The following is a 22,235-nucleotide window of genomic DNA, read 5'->3' on the forward strand; positions in this document are numbered from 1 at the left end:
TCCCTCATTTGAGGAGTATTGCATGTAGTCTATGGTTCAACTTGTGCATGGAATTAAGAACTGTTTTCATTTTTGAATATACTTTTTTGAATAGGGTAGGCTATATTATTTGGGAAAATTCAGGCTCATGTACTGCTGTATTAGAATCAATAGGCCTATCGGTGGAGTGAAAAAGTAGGCTTACATGTTCAAGTCCGCGCGCCGTCAAGAGTTTGGCAATGCAGTCAGAGACAAATGAGAGATTCGTGATCTATTTTCATTAGCTCAAACAGGTAAGTAGCGAAACGCTATGGTGTCGTAAAATGCTTTATATAATGTGAGATGAGTTTCCTCGTTCTCCCTCCTCACCCAACTATTCTGTGATTTAGACATCATCGAATGGATTCAATTTGGATTCAGAAGAAGGTTATATTCACACTGATATGATTTAATAATCTGAAATATAATCTACGATTTTGATTCCCACCAACTGGTCCACGTTGGGTGTTTCAAACCTCCCACTGGGCACAGACGTCAATTCAACGTCTATTCCGCGTTGGTTCAATTTAATTTAGTTGAAATTACGTGGAAACAACGTTGATTCAATCAGTAAGTGTGTGTCAAGTGTGTTGTTTCTACTCCACTTGGACAACATTCTTTCTGTTTATATTGTTTTTGTCAGTCTTAGAACTAGGTTGAGATATTCTGAAATAAATATATATATATATAATAGTGTATTGACTACTACTGTATGTATTTACCTGGTTTTATGGAGGCATTGTGTACCTTAACTGTTCCATAATGATATACACATGGCATTTCCTGCAATTCAGATAAATTTATTGCCTTATTGCATGTTTAACAGGGCAGCTGTGAGAATTATAAACCTATTAATCACATCTCAGTTTAGTTGGATAGCTATTACATTAGTGCTATTGGAGATGTTCCCAGGCGGACCCATGGCTCAGACAGTTGACCAAGCTGCATAGACAAAGTACTGTACTCTGCTGTATTCATTGATACATAGCCTATTGTAATGCTCTACTCTCCTAATGACATTTGTAGAAAGCACCTGAAAAGGCTAAGGTAATGCTATTTGTGACTTTTCAATGACCAAAATCAGATTACAATGCATCACATGCCTACCTAAAAATGGCAATGAATGGAAACTCAATTTCAAACCTTTGATTTATTAACCATGAGCATGCAGAAAGTCAATCCGTCCTATTAATATGTATAGCCATGTCCCTTCTGGTTTTAAACACTAAACCTCAGTTGGTTTGACATGAAGTTGCAGGTGTTAAGATGTAACATGTACACCAGTGCAATTCTATGAATTATTGATGTCGTATATAGACTCAACATTTTATATTTCCAATTTTCAATCAAGTCTAAAGGCAAATTATTCTAGGTATTTTTACTGTATCATGAAGATTATACCGGTAGTTAACCTCATTATAATTATTCTGTTGTTGAAATTGCACAACACGTTTTTGAGAAGCTCCCATGTTCATGTGGGACTTAGAAGGCACGTATTGTATGACCATCAGTCCGTGTGCATCTTTTTCCCAGAAAGGCACGTAGTGGTTGTGACAGGAATGCAAAGTAGAGAGGCCCAGGTCCCTGAGTGCTACATGGCTATGATGTATCCAGTTAAACATCAACCCAGGGGATCAGGCTCAATTAAAATGCAGAATGTCCAGGGGACATGGCGTGCTTTGGTCAACTTCAGTACTAGCTGTAATTACATTGTTCAGTATTGATTAGCAGTTATTTATTTCAACCAATTCATCATTTGAATGTAAAGACCTCTAGGGAAATTAAAACCTCCAGGGAGATTACTATCCTCTTGAATTAGAAGAAGTCTGGATTATTGATCTGTATCGAACTAGAAAGACAGAGGGTTTGAATTACTATAACCTTTGTATGAGAACATGGAACACATTGGGATAGATGCTTTTTGACACTACTAGGGCTTTTACATTATTAGGTTGTGAGGACAGAGGACAGAGCATGACATTTTTAGGCACTTTATGAAATACTTCAGATTGTTAATTAAGAAAAGGTTTCACAGACACATACTGTGTAACACCAACACAGCTCTCTTTGGCTACCGGTATCTAAATATTTTCTATTAGGGTGTTATTTACTATAATTCAGCAGAAGCTTTTAACATTGGCTCTTTATCACCACACATCTCTTCAGCACTGTCTCTCATATTTGGCTTGACCAGAAAGTACTCAGCTCTTTGTTTTTCAGATAAAATCCCATTATGTTTACAGTTTAGGAGTCATATTGACTGCAATCTTGTGGACTGTCTGGGAGTCCTACTTTAATAATTCATAATTTTTTGTCTCTTCAGAGATCTGCAGCTGGTCTCAATAAGTATGACATTGTCCAACCATCAGACCTGGAGGTAACCCAAAGACGTCAGTGCTCCCTTCTCTCTGTGTCCCAGATTGGAGATGGTCCACTGGGCCACCCAGTGGTTGACATGTGTCTGGCTCCAGACTGTCCTGGCCTCCGCGTTGGACACCTGTCCCTCCACAGCCCCTAGCCCTGTCAACTTCTCTGTGGTCTACACCATGCCCTTCTTCCAAACAAAAAGCCCCATCCAAAACATAGTGACCAACTCAATGTACCAGGAAGTGTATGTTGCATCTCAGAATGTGGTCGAAGCTGTGAACATGAGTTTGGAGAAGGTATGGGAGCTTCCTACAGGCCCTGTGGGCAGCCCTGAGTGTAAGATTTGCAATTTGTGTGATGTTGACAAGGATCCCAACTTCCTAGAGAACACCGACAATGAGGTATTGTTGTTGGATACGTTCTTTATGTATTTATATTCTTGTGGGAGTTCTCAATATGGTGTGTGCCATTTTCACCAACTTAAGACAGATGGACAAGCACCCAATAAGAATTCTTCAAAATGTTTATTTAGAAAAGAATCTAACTCTGCTGCCTATTGCCCTGACTGCCTTGCCAGCCCGCTGGGCACCAAAGTCACCATGGTGGAGGAGGGGCAGACTGTATACTTTTTTGTGGCTGCCACTGTTAACGACAGTGTTACACAGAGATATGGCAGGAAGTCCATATCAGTGCGACGACCATTGGCAACAGAAGATGGGTTCTACAGCGACGTGCGGGGACTGACCGTTCTGCCTAGCCTGCGCAGGACCTACAACATTGAGTATGTCTACAGCTTCTTCACCCAGGAGTTTGTCTACTTCCTGTCCGTCCAGAGAGAGAGCCCTGACCAGGAGTTCTCCCCGTTTCAGACTCGGCTGGGCCGCCTGCCGAGGAGCGAGTGGGAGATGAGAAGGTACCGGGAGGTGGTTCTGGAGTGCCGTTTCGAACCCAAGCGGAGGAGGAGGAGGAACACGGTGAGCGGGAACGAGGCCTTTAAGGATGTGGTTTACAATGTGGTGCAGGCAGCCCACTTTGGGAAGGCAGGCAGGGAGCTGGCAGATGAACTAGGGGCAGAGGAAGAGGATGACATCCTGTATGGAGTGTTTGCTGTCACAGATGACAACGGGGTCACAGAGCACGACTCAGCCCTCTGTGCCTTTCCCATGGACAACGTGAACAAGGCTATCGATGACGGGGTGGATGACTGCTGTAAGTCCGGCCCAGAGCAGCTGTCCCGGGGACTGTGCCACTTCCAGGCCTGCGAGAGCTGTCCTCATGAGGTGAGTTCACCAGCCCACCCACGCAACACTCACACAGGTTTCTCCAGAGAGGTGTTGATAAATTGTGTTATATACTGTATGTATACTCCGTCTGTTCAGTATGTCTCCACAATGCATATATAGCATGTAGTTTTTCGCTTACAGGCTTACTGCACTCTAATATTTGTGACAGACTGAGTAAACGTTAGTTAGTTTGGCTGCTTGAGCAGTACAGAGAGGAAGCCCAGATGCGTGCGTACATGCCTGGCTGGACTGGTAAAATGGAGACTTGGATGTCTGTGAAGTCAGCGAGAGTGGGTGATCCACTGATAACTATATAAAAAAAGTTTTACAGAAGTATGAAACAGTGTGAAGGATAATGAGTGCACCAGGAGACAAGTGGGAGTTGTCTAGAGGACTGGAACATTCATTACTACTCTAATGGCAGGAACCCATATTATTTTAACGACTCTCATTCCTGTGTAGATGAAGATATAAGATCATTTGTATATTCTACAGTACATTCGGAAGGTATTCAGACCCCTTGACCTTTTCCACATTTTGTTACGTTACATCCTTATTCTACGAAAACAGGTTTTTATACATTTTTGCAAATTTATAATAAAAATAATAATACCTTACATACAGTACCAGTCAAAAGTTTGGACACACCTACTCATTCAAGGGTTTTTCTTTATTTTTGCTATTTTCTACTTCGTAGAATAATAGTGAAGACTTCAAAACTATGAAATAACACATGTGGCATCATGTAGTAACCAAAAAAGTATTAAACAAATCAAAATATATTTTATAATTTGAGATTCTTCAAGGTAGCCACCCTTTGCCTTGATGACACATCCATAAGGCTTAATCAAAATTCTTTTGTTGTCAGCTAATATTTTGTCTATTCAACTTAGTGAATAGCATTGGTGTTTAGTATGAGGTTTTCAGCATGAAATATCCTTTATATATTTTTTACACAATTGTATTTATTTTACAATGTCAAGATGTATTTTTTGTCAATGTTTTGGCATCAAACCAGTGGCAGTTGTGATTTCTTTGTTTTGTTGATGATTAGATCCTTTTTTCATTAAAAAGGCAATTTTCTCTTGAACCATATGGCGTATCAATTAGAAACTCAGGGACAATATGGACACTGATATAAAAAAATGAATAGTATATATGAATATATATATATTTTAAGTTATTCAAGTATAAATTACAAAAGTGACCATAGATTGCTATAGATTTTCTCTTCATTACCAAAATACCTGAAGATTCCGGTAACTTTGGTAAACTACCGGTAGCTTTGCAACCCTACTTCTGACTCCTTGACTCCTCTAGGGAGCAATCAATTTGTCCGGAAGCTCTTTTTTAGGATGTAAAACTGCTTTATGGAAAAAGGACACACCATTATTCCAACACAAGAAAACAACTGAAAAGGAACCGGATTTTGGACAGAGGCCAATGTATTTGTGAGTTAGTTAGGTTTTAAACTTGTTTCCAGATATGTGTCTTTGAATAAATCTCTCATGGAACATGTACTTTAACAGTGCCTTTGGCAAGGTTCTATTGTCAGTCAAATGAATTTTATGCCACATTAATCTGGAAATTAAACAACATTGTTGATTGTAAATTTTTTTGTTGTTAATTTTATTTGTGTAAGACCAAGAATGTCAGCAAATAGGCCTAGCTGAAAACATGCCAATGAGTGCCACTATGACATCTCATTTGACTCTGCAAACATTCCCAGACCTCTACAGATCTCTGGTTCTGACATTCTTCTGTTAAATTGGGTAAAATACAATGTTTTGTGCAGTAGCGGTGCATAGGTAAAATTACTGAAGAAGCCAAGCCAGGAAAAAAAGCCATATTACAACCTATGTGTTGTGATAATTGCGTTGTTTGATCTATAACCTGTTAGTTCATATGCCTTGTCACCGTGATATATAGACCTAAGGCTGAGACAATAAGAAGCCACAGTGGCAGAATAAATTCAACCACACATTTGTTTCATCACAAAATCTGAGAGCAACATCGGCCTGGTGAAGTCCACAAAACAAACAGTTACATGACCTACTACAGCATGGTCAAGCAAGTTAATGTTTCCAACATTTTCAGACTACTAAAAGAACGATTGATTTAGAACCACAGAGAGTTACTGCAAGTTGCAAAGAAAACAGGAGCTGCCTCCACTATTCCAGCAGCATTTCAACATCAATATTTCAACATCATCAAATCACCTATGTTTAGTCTAATACAGTGACAACTAAGATACCAAAAACGATTTAGTCCAGCCAACGTACGCTAGATATGATATGGCTGTCCATGGTAATGATTTATGTGTGTGCGTGTGCGTGCGTGCGTGCGTTCAAGTAGAAAAAAACATGTTGACTCACCCAGAAATGCCAATGCCATCCTCCTCTCTTTCATGACTGTCATACAGTACACACTTTTAGTTTTTGTTGTCCTAGGTTACCTGGTTAAAATGCTTGCTCGTTAGTCTAACTTCCTTTGATGGGTAACGATGCGCCAGGCCAGCTAGTTTAACATTAGCCTACTACCTCTAGCTTTTAGATGCACTATTGTAAAGTGGTTGTTCCACTGGATATTATAAGGTGAATGCACCAATTTGTAAGTCGCTCTGGATAAGAGCGTCTGCTAAATGACTTAAATGTAAATGTAGCTACATATTGAACTTCCATCCTCTCAGGCCAGGGACACAATATATGAATTTATGGTTAGATCAGAATCGCCATTATAATAATTTGCCAGTACGGAGAATTAAGTAAAACCACTAGCCCAAATCCCTATCTCGATCCATGGGTAATTTAGGAAAGGGACGATTTTAGCTAGCTAGTTAGCCACCGGAGGACAACGACACAACGAGATGCAATAATTCAATTTTTTTTCTGTAAATTACGTTTGGCTTGTGATTGGTTTGAAGCCAAATCCAAACTGGCTTCCCTTGACAGTTTTTTTTGGTGTGCCAGGATCATTCACAGTTGAGCTCACTCAGTTTAGCTCAATGTTGATTGGCTATTATTTAATTTTTTTAATTATCAAGGGAGGCGAAATGCTCGCTGGCTTCCCTTGCATTCAATGCTACGGGTGGCAAAAATGTCATACTCTTTTTGACCAGACGGCATCAGATAGAGGGCGTACACATACTGAGACAGAGGGGTGCTGTTTCACTCCCTCGGATGCTTTTCCGGTGAGATACATTCAGCCTCCTGCGAACTGAAGGAAGCCTGGCCATGAACTTCCTTGAATGTGGAATGTTCCTGTAAGGCCGTTGGAGAGTTTGACTTGATCAGATAACTATTGCCTCAATTTAGAGGTTCCAATGATATTGAAGATGGATGACAGCTTGAAATGTTGTCTTTGCCAGATTCATAAGCGAAGTATTATGCCAAATTAAGAACTTGCCAACGAACTCCTGTGCTCACGGAACATTGATATAAAATTGAAATATTATGGCCCAGGAATAGGGAATTAAAAAACATAGTTTTAATGTTAATCCAAGTGTCATGAAACTTGTGAGAGGAAAAATGGATGTGGCTTTCAGGTAGATCGTTTCAGGTAGATCGTTTCAGGTAGATCCCTTTCAGACATCGTTAGCTGAATGCTAAGAGAAGCTCAAGACCTAACATGTTGATTGTGTAGTTTTCTCCATTATTAGTCACACTTGACATTAAATGGGTGGATGAATGATAATCCTTCATTAGATTCTCATTCTGCAAAACTACAATTCCAGGTGAAGGCAACTGAGGCCACCTCTACCATGTTTTACAGTACTTTTTTGTTCCTGTCTGTTTTCACAATTCAGGGCAGGAATGGCCTGCCAGGTGGAATTTACAGGAATCTGAAATCCTGGCCCCTTCCTCTCCAAAATAACCAATAACCCTGCTTCTCACAAGAACAACTACACTTCCTTTTAGTGTCATTATCTGTTGTGTAGTAGGCATTATTGAAGTGGATATATTTTGTTATGTGGTCAGAAGACTTGAAAACAGAGCTCTTTGGCCACACATACCAGTGATGTGTTTGGTGTCGAAAAAAGGATGCATATGCAGAAAATAACCTCATACCTACTGCAAAATATGGTGTTTTGGGACTATTTTGCTTTCACTGGTCCTGGGGGCCTTGTTAAGGTCAATTGCATCATGAACTTTTCCAAGTACCAGGACATTTTTGTCAAAAACCTAGTTATCTTTGCCAGGAGGCTGAAACTTGACCACAAGTGGATTTTCCAGCAAGACAAATAACCCCAAACCCACAACAAAACCTACAAAGAAGTGGTAAATTGACCACAAATCAACATTTTGCAATGGCCATCTCAGTCTCCGGACTTGAACCCCATTGAAACCTGTAGTTTGAATTGAAGAGGATAGTCCTTAACCTGTTGGGGATAGGGGGCAGTATTTACACAGCCGGATAAAAAAACGTACCCGATTTAATCTGGTTACTACTCCTGCCCAGTAACTAGAATATGCATATAATTATTGGCTTTGGATAGAAAACACCCTAAAGTTTCTAAAACTGTTTGAATGGTGTCTGTGAGTATAACAGAACTCATATGGCAGGCCAAAACCTGAGAAGATTCCATGCAGGAAGTGGCCTGTCTGACAAATTGTGTTTCATCTTGGCTCTTTTTATTGAAGACTGAGGATCTTTGCAATAACGTGACACTTCCTACGGCTCCCATAGGCTCTCAGAGCCCGGGAAAAAGCTGAACGATATCGAGGCAGGCTCTGGCTGAAACACATTATCGCTTTTGGCAAGTGGCCGATAATAGTACTATGGGCTTAGGCGCGTGCCCGAGTCGACCGAATGCTTTATTTTCTTTCGTCTGTTTACCTAAACGCAGATTCCCGGTCGGAATATTATCGCTTTTTTATGAGAAAATTGGCATACAAAATTGATTTTAAACAGCGGTTGACATGCTTCGAAGTACGGTAATGGAATATTTAGAATTTTTTTGTCACGAATTGCGCCATGCTCGTCACCCTTATTTACCCTTTCGGATAGTGTCTTGAACGCACGAACAAAACGCCGCTGTTTGGATATAACTATGGATTATTTTGAACCAAACCAACATTTGTTATTGAAGTAGAAGTCCTGGGAGTGCATTCTGACGATTACAGCAAAGGTAATAACATTTTTCTTATTGTAAATCTGACTTTTCTGAGTGCTAAACTTGCTGGGTGTCTAAATAGCTAGCCCTGTGATGCCGGGCTATCTACTGAGAATATTGCAAAATGTGCTTTCACCGAAAAGCTATTTTAAAATCGGACATATCGAGTGCATAGAGGAGTTCTCTATCTATAATTCTTTAAATAATTGTTATGCTTTTTGTGAACGTTTATCGTGAGTAATTTAGTAAATTCACCGGCAGTGTTCGGTGGGAATGCTAGTCACATGCTAGTCACATGCTAATGTAAAAAGCTGGTTTTTGATATAAATATGAACTTGATTGAACAAAACATGCATGTATTGTATAACATAATGTCCTAGGGTTGTCATCTGATGAAGATCATCAAAGGTTAGTGCTACATTTAGCTGTGGTTTGGGTTTATGTGACATTATGTGCTAGCTTGAAAAATGGGTGTCTGATTATTTCTGGCTGGGTACTCTGCTGACATAATCTAATGTTTTGCTTTCGTTGTAAAGCCTTTTTGAAATCGGACAGTGTGGTTAGATTAACGAGAGTCTTATCTTTAAAATGGTGTAAAATAGTCATATGTTTGAAAAATTGAAGTTTTTGCATTTTTGAGGAATTTGAATAACGCGCCACGGGATTACACTGGCTGTTGAGTAGGTGGGACGCGAGCGTCCCACCTAGCCCATAGAGGATAAGTGCACACTAAGGATATCAAGGATCTGGAAATATGGAGGAATGATCTCTCTGTATGGAGGAATGGTCAAGGATCCCTCCCATTGTGTTCTCCAATCTCATAAAATATTTGAGAAAAATGCTCAGTGTCATTATCCTCGCAAGCGGAGGTTATTAGTTGTTAAACAAAACCTCTGACCAATTGTATTAGTATTAAAATGTAAATAATTTAAATAATAGAATGTGTAAAAATGTTTGCTCATCTTTATCAAGGGTGCCAATAATTTAGGCCCCGACTGTATAATTTGAAGTCTGTTTCAGTGTACTATTACTGGCCCATGGCATTGAGTGCTTACTGTTGACTGGTCTTTGCCACACTGTCTGCCCTCTACCTCCAGCACACCCAGATGTTATGAAACCATGGAAATAAACCCACCTTAACCAATCTTTTCCTAGTACAGTATTGTGGGAGAAAACACTTTTTTTATAAGTTCCCGAGACAGTCAGAAAAAACACTCTGATCATACGACATATTCCATTTTGTGTCAGTAGTACAGATTTAGATTTCCAAACACCACAAGCAGTTCTGGTGAACTAATGAGCATATACTGTTCCTTGGCTATATCCTTCTTCTTCTAGTTTTTGATTCAACTGCCTTTTTGGAGAATTCCTAATTTGCACAACAGCTTGTGTGCATATTCTTGACTGTTGTAACTTGAAATCTGAGACAATGATTGCTTCTTTATCATGTTATTTGTACCTCTTTAGATGGATCGAATAATAGGTTTAATTGTACCACGTCAGAATGATCACTAGAATATAGTAGCACTATGAATCACTGTGGCCTCTGAGGCCAGACACCATTGTGTTTTTCTGGTCTCATGAGGAAGGTGGGCAGAATGAGTCAATAATGATGCACAGACTACAACTGACATAATAATAGCATCAGAACTGTGGAGCAACTCACTGGTTAGCCTTTTCTCAAAGTGTTCCCTTCTAAAGAGTTCCAAGATTGGGTGCATTTACTTTACAACTTTTTCTTCCTTGTTCACTTGGCATCAGAAAAGCTGCTCATCCAGTTCCTTGTTCCTAGAACTTTCATGCCACATTTGTTTACAAAACAACAGCAGTAGGCTGTAGTGCCTCAAGGCCTGATGTCAAGTACCCTCATTTACTGCCCTACGTTTACTAAAGCACTTTAGCCAACAGGTTGTAGCTGGAGGGCTTTTGTTGCGAAATGTGAACGCAATTTGTACATGCATCAAGATAATATTTTTTTTGCTTTCTGTTATTTACACTCTTAGAAAAAATTATTCCAAAAGTATTCTTTGGTTGTCCCCATAACATAACCCGTTTTGGTTCCAGGTAGAACCCGTTTTGGTTCCAGGTAGAACCCGTTTTGGTTCCAGGTAGAACCCTTTTTGGTTCCAGGTAGAACCCTTTTTGGGTTCCATGTAGAACCCTCTGGGAAAGGGTTCTACCTGGAACCAAAAAGGTTTCTTCAAAAGGTACTTCTAAGGGGACAGCCGAAGAACCATTTGAGGTTCTAGATAACTACTTTTTTCTAAGAGTGTTATCTAAATATTGTGTATGTACTTTTTTATGTTACTATTTGAAGAGCACAAGTAGATTTATATATGCAGTGTCCTTCATACCCCTAAGTGTCCTCTGTTTGAAGCCCAGAAGGATTCTGATAGATTCATACTACTCATAACTAGGACATGGTTTCCTGACCAGGAAAACTCTGGGCCCTTGTTATGGGCTATAACTAGGACCCCAAATGTTTTCCTGGTCTGGGCCCGTGGTCAGAAAAAACTCCTGGCCCTACTAAAAACGTACATCGTCTCCCTATCTACTATGGCCTATCTCCCTGTTACTAGAGCATGGAGAACAACGCCACCTGCAGGGACCACCCCAGCATGGTATCTAAGCCTTATTACAGAGTGGACCTCTTCAACAAGCAGATGAATGATGTCCTGCTCACCTCACTGCTGGTCACCACCATTGAGAACAAGACCGTGGCACACATTGGCACCTCCACTGGACGGCTCCTGCAGGTATGGAGGGGGACAGAGAGCTCCCAATAGTGTGTGATCCTGATCCATTTGATCTAATGAATGAAAAATGTGAACATAGTCCGGCCCTTCTTTGATAGATTACCAACTATCTGCTCTGTCTTTTTGTCAGCTTGTTTTGAGAAGATCAAGCCCTACTATCTTTGCTAATTACACCTTGGTAGAGAACCAGAGGGTCTCCTCCATTGCTGCTGTGTACTCGTCAGAATCTCTACTGTTTGTGGTTGGAGACAAGGTATGGAAAAGCCTGTTCTAAATCAGTTACAGTTAGTAAATACACTGTACACAACAATCAAAGTGACTCTTTGATTTTATCAAAGTTAATCAAATCTCTCTCTTTGGCTGGCAGGTGATCCAGGTGCCTCAGAGGGGGCCAGGCTGCCAGCACTTCATGACCTGTGCAATGTGCCTGATGGCCCCTGAGTTCATGGGCTGTGGCTGGTGCTCTGGAGAGTGCTCTTGGAAGGAGGAGTGCAGTGGCCACTGGAGGAATGAGTCTTGCCCCCCTGGTATCACCGGGGTGAGAAGAACTGGGAAGAGGGATGTGTTTGTTTAATACAGTTTAGATTGGAGCAATTTGCTACCCACCAATACCATGGTTGTTAATGCTGGCTAGAAATGTAATTAGTCATATGCATGTTTGGTTATCATAAAGATTTGTTTGAGATGGTCCATATTCACAGATTACCTGAGCATAACGGCACCATAACTTTGTATTTGTATGTTGTGATTATGCTAAGTTGTTATTGTTGGTCATATGCTGAGTCTATTTGTTCCTGTTTGGTTTAGTTCTTCCCCAAGATGGCTCCCCCTGATGGTCAGTCAGAGCTGACTCTGTGTGGCTGGGAGTTCCAGTCTCCCCTGAGGCCTGCCATCAGCTCCAGAACCCACCTGGTCAGACTGGGACAGACAGCCTGTGCTGTGCTGCCGCTGAAGAGCAACAACACACAGTAGGCTTTTTCACACTTCATTGTTCTTAGCCCCAGGCAAAGACTGGCCCTGGGTTAACTTAGCCTGTGTTCACACAAGCAGGACTAACTGAAACCAACTGTCACTTTTCTGGAGTAGAATATTCAAATGAGGTAACAATAGAACTCTGTGATTGGCTAGCCCCGAAAAGTCGGTGCTAATCCTGCTCCAAAGCAGGGCCAGCTAGTCCTGGGCCAAGGTTGGTCCTAGCCCACTTTAGAATGTTTAAGTGTGGATACTCTCTTAGCCCTGGACTAAGTTTGAACACTCTCAGTGAGTACCACTCACAATGACAGAGATACACAGTGAATCATATTAGACATATTGACATAAACTGAGTATACCAAACATTAGGAACACGTTCCTAATATTCAGTTGCATCCCCGCTTTTGCCCTCAGAACAGCCTCAATTCATTGGGGCATGGACTCTACAAGGTGTTGAAAGCATTCCACAGGGATGCTGGCCCATGTTGACTCCAATGCTTCCCACTGTTGTGTCAAGTTGTCTGGAAGTCCTTTGGGTGGTGGACCATTCTTGATACACACAGGAAACTGTTGAATCTGAAAAACCCAGCAGCATTGCAGGTCTTCACCCTCTGAATGGCACACATACATAATCCATCTCTCAATTGTCTTAAGGCTTCATCTACACTGATTGAAGTGGATTTAACAAGTGACATCAATAAGGGATCATAGTTTTCACCTGGATTCACCTGGTCAGTCTGTGTCATGCAAAGAGCAGGTGTTTTTAATGTTTTGTTTACTCAGTGTATACAGTAGGTTTATTATATGTAGGTAGGTTTTACTCAACTAGTAATGCAGCATAGATGTTAATTGAACTGAAATGTATTCATGTCTCGTGGTGATTTTCTGCTGCATCAATGTTAGTTTGACACTGACATGTTGATGAGCCTGTTCTTGTGCCGCTCCTTAGCCTGGTGTGTAAGATTCGCTCTGGGGCCATTGAGCTGTCCAAGCCAGTTAACATCACTGTAGAGGTGCAAGAGGGGAAGGTGGAGGGCCGCTACTCCATCCACGGGAAAGCAGAGATGCCAGGATTTACCTTTGTGGTAATTTGAACCTACCATTGATTTAACTGCTTAGTTGTAGTTGGGTGATTCATGTGATTATGCCTCTGTTAATAATAAGATATATTATTGCATGTAACAGAAACATATTGTAAATATCAAGTGAGTTTGGAAGTATCCTCTGTTGTACATACAAAGTCACCATCACTTTTTCAGCAATACTTGATGAATGGCCTTATGATTCAATTGGTGACATTTGGCTCCCTCTGGCAGATTCCCAACATCACAGAGATCCAGCCCAACTACGGGCCTCGTGTTGGGGGAACTCTGATCACTGTGACTGGGCCTCACCTGGACGCTGGGAAGACCAGAAGGGTCACTCTGAATGGAGAGCCCTGCCCAATCACCAGGTGGGCAGATGCAGTTACTGGTTATGTTATTATGTCTCTCTTGTGATGTTTTCACCCAAAGTCTGTTTAAACTAACCTGGACTTCTAAAATACCTGACTGTACACGCTTAGAAAAAAAGGTTCTTCCACTGTTCCCATAGGAGAATCCTTTTTGGTTCTAGGTAGAACCTTTTTTGGTTTCAGGTAGAACTCTTTTGCGTTCCATGTAGACCCCACTGTGGAAAGAGTTCTACATGGAACCCAAAATGATTCTTCATAGGGTTCTCCTATGGGGACAGCTGAAAAACCCTTTTAGGTTCTAGATAGCACCTTTTTTCTAAGAGTTTATGACATAATTCACTGTATACTATTTACCTGTGAGAGCCGCATGCTTGTCCCAGCATTTGTTTGTACAGTAATGTTAGTATTGGAAACTGATTTTGATCTGACTGTGCTCAGACTACTTATTATTACATTTGTTTTACCTTTAAACCTTTCAATTACAGGGAGTGAATGAAAAACGAGTTGTTTTGATGACTAACTCACTGTGGTGGAAATATATCTTTATATCTTTTAAGTTGTCTGTTAAACTTTTTAATGTGTCAGATGTGAAAGCCCCATGTAGAGTGAGGTGAACCTAAATCCTATAGTATAGCCTGTAGGAGCACTAACCCTGGACTTCCTCTCCACTCCACCTGTCTCCAGTGTCACAGCGCCCAGAGGGAACATGTCCTCCATCATCTGCCTGTCTCAGCCCATCACGGAGGTGAGGGACGTCCCCCTCAGTGTGTTCATAGACAAGTCCCCTGTCCTCACCACCAAGGTCTTCTACTACAAAGAGAACCCCGAGGTCACAGCCGTTCTCCCAGACTGCAGTTTTGACAGGTAGGCCAAGCCAGTGAGGCTTCTTCACTATATGGAATGACCAGTCTCTACGATCAGTGTTACCACCTCAACCATGAGACAAGATGGATCGATCTAAGCCCTGCTGCTGGGTCTCTGTAGAATCTGTTATGTTATCGTCTCTCCACTCTCCAGGGGGTCAAAGATAATCATTGAGGGGAAGAACTTGGACTCTGTATACAGGACCATCATCCGCTTTAGGCCCAAGGAGAGCCACCTAAAGCCTGTCACCAGAGTAAGATCTCGTTGTAAGATTATACTACCACATACTGTGTACATGATAGAGATGAAAACATGTTTTATCTCTATAGTATACATAATATAATCATATTCATACAGCTATTTTTCTAATTCCCTCCAGGAGTGCAAAGGCAAGTCGTTGCCCACACGGATGGAGTGCATAACCCCTGCTTTCCCCCGGGAAGAGACAGAGGAAGGGGAGCTCTCCTTTGATATGGATGGAGCTGTTGGACTGTGGAATGGAGAGTTCTCCTACCACCCCTATGGCGAGCCAATACCCTTTGAAACTGAGGGCCATGTACTTAGGCTGTATGCTGGACAAGATGAAGTGTCACTACATGTAAATGCAACAGTGCCATAACAACAAAATGTTAATGGTGTCATGTCTATTTGACTGCAACTTACTGTCAGAAGGAGTAAGAATATTGTTTTTATTGCTTACATACTGTTTAAACCTTTTCAAGAAGAAAAACTCAGAACTCTCTTTTTCTTCCCCCTCACAGCACCAGAAACTGAATCTTGTGAGTTCCTGCATGACAATCACTATGACAGTGGGAGGAGTGGATTGTGACGCGAAAGTTCTGGACAATGAAATCACCTGCAGGATCCCTAGAAACGTAACCATCAGTGGACTGCCTGTGAAGGTAAGTCAGTAACTGGACATTATGTTGTCCATTCAACATCAGAGTATGTCAACAGCTTTACATAGATTCAAACAATAAACATCCTACTATTGGGCTCCAATTGGTTGTTTTCCCTAAATATGTGTTTAAGTGAGGAAAACAAGACAGTAGTCTCTGGCAGCAGTCTTGATCTGACCCACTGTCTCTCCTCCCCCAGATCTCCATCAATGGGCAGGTTCACAACGTTGGGACAGTGGTCCTGGTCAGTAACCACTACATGGTGGGCATCGTACTGGGGATACTGGGGGCCCTGGTGGCGGGGGCCGTGCTGGCCTTCGTAGTCATGAAGCACCTGAGGAAGCAGAAGAAAGGTGGGTTTCCCTGTCTGTCTGGACTTTAATCAGGCCATCTTACACAACCCCAATGACTGGTAATGAGGATGTCTTATGCAACTGGTTTCAGTAGGACATCCACAGCCATGAAAAGTGACAGTGGTAGCTAACATTGTCTTGTTGACTTTTGATGCTGTTCCCTACTCCCTTGGTTTATGATTGAAAACTCATTTCCAGCCTCTCAGGTGGAGACCCGTTTGGCCCATAACCACAACCGCTCCGGCAGCAGTAGTGTGGAACTGTCCCCTGTAGGGGACTACAGAAGAGGTGAGACTGTAATTGGCTAATATAATATTTTATGTAGGGAATCTATCAATCCATTTTGTCTCGTTCAATTTCTATTCATAGGTTTCAACAACAGTGGTTGAAATCTACACATACTGACATAGATTAATTATCTACACATGCTGAAGGAACTCTACTGACCTTGTCCCTCACCACTCTAGTAGTCCTGCCTCAGAGATCAAGTTCGGCTCTGGGAAGCCCAGTGGTGTTCCCCAGCCCGGCCTATGCTGCAGGCAGCATGGACCCCACCCTCACCCCCCTCATGCCCCCTGAGAAGATCTCCATCTCCAGCTTTAGACCAGAGCTCCTGGAGGAGGTGAAGGATGTGCTGATCCCAGCAGACATGCTCATCGTCCAGCACCACCAGATCATCGGCAAGGGTCAGTCTCATTACAGTGTGTACATACGTAATCAAATGCACATAGGCTACTACTCCCATACCACCTTGACTGATGGATAGAGGGTGTTATTATAGCATATAAATCAGCAATTTAAAGTTCATGGATTATAATAGGGACTCACACCGATGACGTGATATACAGTATGTCGTTGAATTTTGTTTCTGATGATAATAATGTTCTCTTATCTACCCCAGGTCATTTTGGCACAGTTTACCATGGCTACTTCACAGACCATAACAACAGAGAAATCCACTGTGCTGTCAAGTCATTGAACAGTGAGCGCCTCCTTCCTGATTCACAATGTTCTAGAGCTGAACCAGGTGGACTGAGCATTAGTCATCTGTACATGTGACCAGCTGGGTAAACATGGAACAATCCTGCTCATACGCGGGAATAATTAAACATGTACACTAGGTTTAATGTGGTTTGTTTAGGGTTTTTAAGCTTTATCTGTAAATGTTGACTGTTCATAAGCAGTTTTTACGTTAATTTGTGTGTGTGCCCTGCATATGAGCATGCATTTGTGTGTGTGTGTGTGTGTTGTGCATGTGTCGTGTGTGTGTGCCATATCAGGGATAACAGATGTAGAAGAGGTAGAGCAGTTTCTGAAGGAGGGCATCTTGATGAAGGGGTTCCATCACACCAACGTTCTCTCTCTGCTGGGCATCCTGTTGCCTCAGGAGGGGCTCCCCCTGGTGGTGCTACCTTATATGAAGCACGGGGACCTCCGCCACTTCATACGCTGTGAGAAAAGGGTGAGGAAGCCGGCGCCAAAACAGTAGCTACAATACTACCACCTGTTCACTTTGATCAGCGTACAAGGGATCTCCTTAACACCTCAGTGATATATCTCAAGGCTTATGTGACCGACATCTTTATTGTGTGGTATTGATTCTTCCTATAGAACCCTACGGTGAAAGACCTGATTGGCTTTGGACTTCAGGTTGCTAAGGGGATGGAGTACTTAGCACATATGAAGTTTGTGCACAGAGACCTCGCAGCACGCAACTGCATGTAAGTCAGGGTTGAGCAGTCACTTCAGTTCTCTGTGACTGGGGCTAGTCACCACTTTAAACTATACATTAGTCCTGACATAAGCAAACTGGTTTTATTTTACTTAGCAATGCTACTGTACTATAGTTGCAGGCTTGCTTTCACAGATCACCAATCTGTGACCCATATGTTTGCCCTTACTATTGTCTGTGCAGGCTGGATGAGTCGTACACAGTGAAGGTGGCAGACTTCGGCATGGCCAGGGATGTGTTCGATAAGGAGTACTACAGTGTTCAGGACCACAGGAAGGCCAAGCTACCAGTCAAGTGGATGGCCATTGAGAGCCTACAGACACAGAAATTCACTGCCAAGTCAGATGTAGTAAGTGAAGGAATTGCTTTCTGATAACATAATAAGAATTAGGCAGCATTTGTGGAATTAGGACTGGCAATGTTGTTACTTGATTAATTACAGTGTTACTACACAGCAATAAGAGCAACTTTATATTACACCCAAATCTTTTCTCACCATGCTAACTTTCATTATGACCTCCTATTACAGTGGTCCTTTGGGGTGTTGATATGGGAGATGATAACCAGAGGAGCAAGCCCCTACCCAGAGGTGGACCCCTATGACATCACACATTACCTGCTGAAAGGCAGGAGACTCCCCCAACCACAGTTCTGTCCTGACCCTTTGTAAGTAGTGGTAATGATAGTCTAGATAACAGTTCATTTTGTTGAAAATACCTCATAGTAGAACTCAAAAGAAAAAGAGAAGCCCTTTTCAAAGTAAACAAATGATATGTCTATAGTAAATATGGTTATACAGTAACATAGATGGTTTAAAAAATCAGAAGGTTCTGGATGAATTTTCCACCTCTACAGTTGCAACAAAGAGGAACAGGAAAGTATAGCCAGTAATTAAAGGATGTTGTAAAGGTCAACCTGCAGTGTTAAACCTGTAAATGTCCACCACACACATATCCAAATATTGTTAAGTAATGTCGTCTGGGAGTTAATGATCATCAATATGTTTCACTTGAAAGATATCCTCATACACACGCACATTTACTGGTGTGAGATTACATCTGAATGTCAACATGTTTTTCCATGTGTCCTCGTCCACTTACCAATGATACATCCTACAGTCTAATCTAATGTGCCCCTTCTCCCAGTGAAAAACAGGAAGTGTTGAAATACAGATTAACAATTGACAAAACAACAGTAGAGTAGGATAACAAAACATAATGGCTGACTTTTCTGTGTGGGGAAAAAACACATCAAATATGTAAAAGCCATAAATCGTCTCCATATCGCTTTTGCTTAGTCATTTCGGTCCCTAAATTGAAATAAGTACATAGCCTGCACAATATTGTTTTATTTCAGTTAAGCAATTTGTACACTACCGTTCAAAAGTTTGGGGTCACTTAGAAATGTCTTTGTTTTCCATGAAAACATACATGAAATGAGTTGCAAAATGAATAGGAAATATAGTCAAGACATTGACAAGGTTATACATAATTATTTTTTAATTTAAATAATAATTGTGTCCTTCAAACTTTGCTTTCGTCAAAGAATCCTCCATTTGCAGTAATTACAGCCTTGCAGACCTTTGGCATTCTAGTTGTCAATTTGTTCACCCAATGCTTCCTGAAGCACCGCCCACAAGTTGGATTGGCTTGATGGGCACTTCTTACGGTCAAGCTGCTCCCACAACAATTCAATAGAATACCAACTGACTGCTTCTACCCTAAATAGTTATTGCATAGTTTGGAGCTGTGCTTTGGGTCATTGTCCTGTTGTAGGAGGAAATTGGCTCCAATTAAGCGCCGTCCAAAGGGTATGGCATGGTGTTGCAAAATGGAGTGATAGCCTTCCTTCTTCAAGATCCCGTTTACCCTGTACATATCTCCCACTTTACCACCACCAAAGCACCCCCAGACCATCACACTGCCATACTTGACAAATGGCGTCAAGCAGTCCTCCAGCATCTTTTAATTTTTTCTGCATCTCACAAATGTTCTTCTTTGTGATCCAAACACCTCAAACTTAGATTAGTCCCTGTAGATACTTTTTCCCAATCTTCCTCTGCCCAGTGTCTGTGTTCTTTTGCCCATCTTAATATTTTATTTTTATTGGCCAGTCTGAGATATGGCTTTTTCTTTGCAACTCTGCCTAGAAGGCCAGCATCCCGAAGTCGCCTCTTCACTGTTGACATTGAGACTGGGTTTTGCGGGTACTATTTAATGAAGCTGCCAGTTGAGGACTTGTGAGGCGTCTGTTTCTCAAACTAGACACTCTAATGTACTTGTCCTCTTGCTCAGTTGTGCACCAGGGCCTCCCACTCCTCTTTCTATTCTGTTAGAGCCAGTTTGCACTGTTCTGTGAAGGGAGTAGTACACAGCGTTGTACGAGATCTTCAGTTTCTTGGCAATTTCTCGCATGGAATAGCTTTCATTTCTCAGAACAAAAATAGACTGATGAGTTTCAGAAGAAATTACTTTGTTTCTGGCCATTTTGAGCCTGTAATCGAACCCACAAATGCTGATGCTCCAGATACTCAACTAGTCTAAAGAAGGCTATATTGCTTCTTTAAATAGAACAACAGTTTTCAGCTCTGCAAACATAATTGCAAAAGGGTTTTCTAATGATTAACTAGCCTTTTAAAATGATAAACTTGAATTAGCTAAGACAACATGCTCTTGGAACACAGGAGTGATGGTTACTGATAATGGGCCTCTGTACGCCTGTGTAGATATTCCATAAAAAAATCTGCCGTTTCCAGCTACCATAGTCATTTACAACATTAACAATGTTAACAACTGTATTTACAACATTAACAACTGTATTTCTGATCAATTTGATGTTATTTTAATGGACAAAAAAAAAATGTTTTTCTTTCAAAAACAAGGACATTCCAAACTTTTGAACGGTAGTGTATGACTTGTACTTCTATTGTTAGAAGAAAGCCCCATAGTAAGTGCTATATGTAACTCTCTCCAGGTATGCCATCATGTTGCAGTGCTGGGATCCAGACCCAGAGATGAGACCCAGCTTCGCCACGCTGGTGTCTGCTGTCCTGACCATCCTGTCTGGCCTCGAGGGAGAGCACTACATCAGCCTCAAGGTCACCTATGTCAATCTGGACCAGCCACGCCCCTACCCTGCCCTCACCGAGTCCGCAGACGAGTGTGATTCCTCAGACACCGAAGACACACGCTCAATGTCCTCCTGATGTCACATCAGGACAGGTACATGTAGTACAGTATGGCTTGGTGCTATGAGCACAAGGGGCTCAGTTAGAAAGTCAAACTAAAGGTCGTCGGTTATCCTGGAGAAAATGACTTGTCTTTTACTACCTAGTTTTGAAAGTGTAGGGACTTGAATGGTCCTCCCCCATTCACATTATAGTATATTACCTGGCAAAGCTTTTTGTAAATAAGAATGGATGTAATGTCTATATGTTTTCTCTTAATTTTCTTGAGATGTAGTAATTATACTGTATATTTTGGATCATACTTTTACCAAACAAAATGTACCCTAATGTTTTAACAGTGATCTGTCATTATTCTGTTATTTTTATTTCATGCACAATGTGTTTTAGATAGTGTAATAAATTAACATATTTATTTGTTTATATACTCTTGTTCCTGTGAGATTTGAGTAAAATGGCTCATTTATGTAAAATTCCAATATGATAAGATATTCATTTATGTAATTTAAGTTTTAACATTTTCTACGCTGGCTTCTTCCCATGTGGTGGTTTCACCCATTGTCACTCTACACTTACAGTAGATCAGAGACAAATGACACTTGTGTAAACTGTCACTGGTAAATATGTAGCTGGGATATGCTAAAAAACACATTTCCAATTCACACGTGTATAAATAAACGTGTACATGTGTGAAATAGAACAAATATAAGCACCCACCAAATTATATATATTTTTTAATGAGTCCATCAGGATATTATTACTGTCATTGAGAAAGGCTTCCACTAGAGGCCAGTGTTCTACTATATTTACGGAACGCTGGAGAAATATGGAGAAAATTCAGCACTTTAATATGTGACTCACGTTGTATGAACACCCTAAAGTAAAAGAGAAATAGCTCACTGAAAAACATGTCGTAATGGTGTACATACCATATGGATAATATCCTTTCCATACTTTTAAATTGCATATCTATGTGTCTTTGTGAGTGCACACAGTGGTCATTAGCCAATTAGATTTGGCTGTTGTCATGAATTAATTGGAAGAACAACCATAAAACACCCATCCAAAGATGAGCTGGATTTCTGTGTAAAGTAGCAACAAAGTTGAAAAATACAAAAGTCACACAACAGTCCCGCTTCTTGCACACAAAAAGAATCCAAGACAAATAAAACAAGAGGGAAATAAACATAAAGTCTATGTTTTTCCCAAGCTACATGAGAACAAAAGTGAATTCCCAGTTG

At 41.2% G+C, this 22,235-nt stretch overlaps 1 protein-coding gene across 1 annotated transcript; it reads left to right on the forward strand.

The window, feature by feature from the left end:
- Positions 1-3: 3 nt before the first annotated feature.
- On the forward strand, positions 4-21,419 carry LOC106565756 (macrophage-stimulating protein receptor-like). Its single transcript, XM_082959364.1, has 21 exons — positions 4-272; positions 2,342-3,665; positions 11,361-11,537; positions 11,668-11,790; positions 11,905-12,075; positions 12,345-12,505; positions 13,459-13,594; positions 13,826-13,962; positions 14,647-14,826; positions 14,980-15,079; positions 15,206-15,424; positions 15,588-15,728; positions 15,925-16,078; positions 16,277-16,366; positions 16,546-16,764; positions 16,980-17,060; positions 17,359-17,540; positions 17,690-17,799; positions 17,994-18,159; positions 18,340-18,476; positions 20,784-21,419. Exons 2-21 carry the CDS (start codon positions 2,445-2,447, stop codon positions 21,013-21,015), a joined length of 4,137 nt encoding a protein of 1,378 aa, XP_082815490.1. The 5' UTR covers positions 4-272; positions 2,342-2,444; the 3' UTR covers positions 21,016-21,419.
- The last annotated feature ends 816 nt before the right edge of the window (positions 21,420-22,235 follow it).

The sequence above is a fragment of the Salmo salar genome, chromosome 12, assembly GCF_965601325.2.
Source record: "Salmo salar chromosome 12, fSalSal1, whole genome shotgun sequence".
In the NCBI taxonomy this organism is placed as follows: Eukaryota; Metazoa; Chordata; class Actinopteri; order Salmoniformes; family Salmonidae; genus Salmo; species Salmo salar.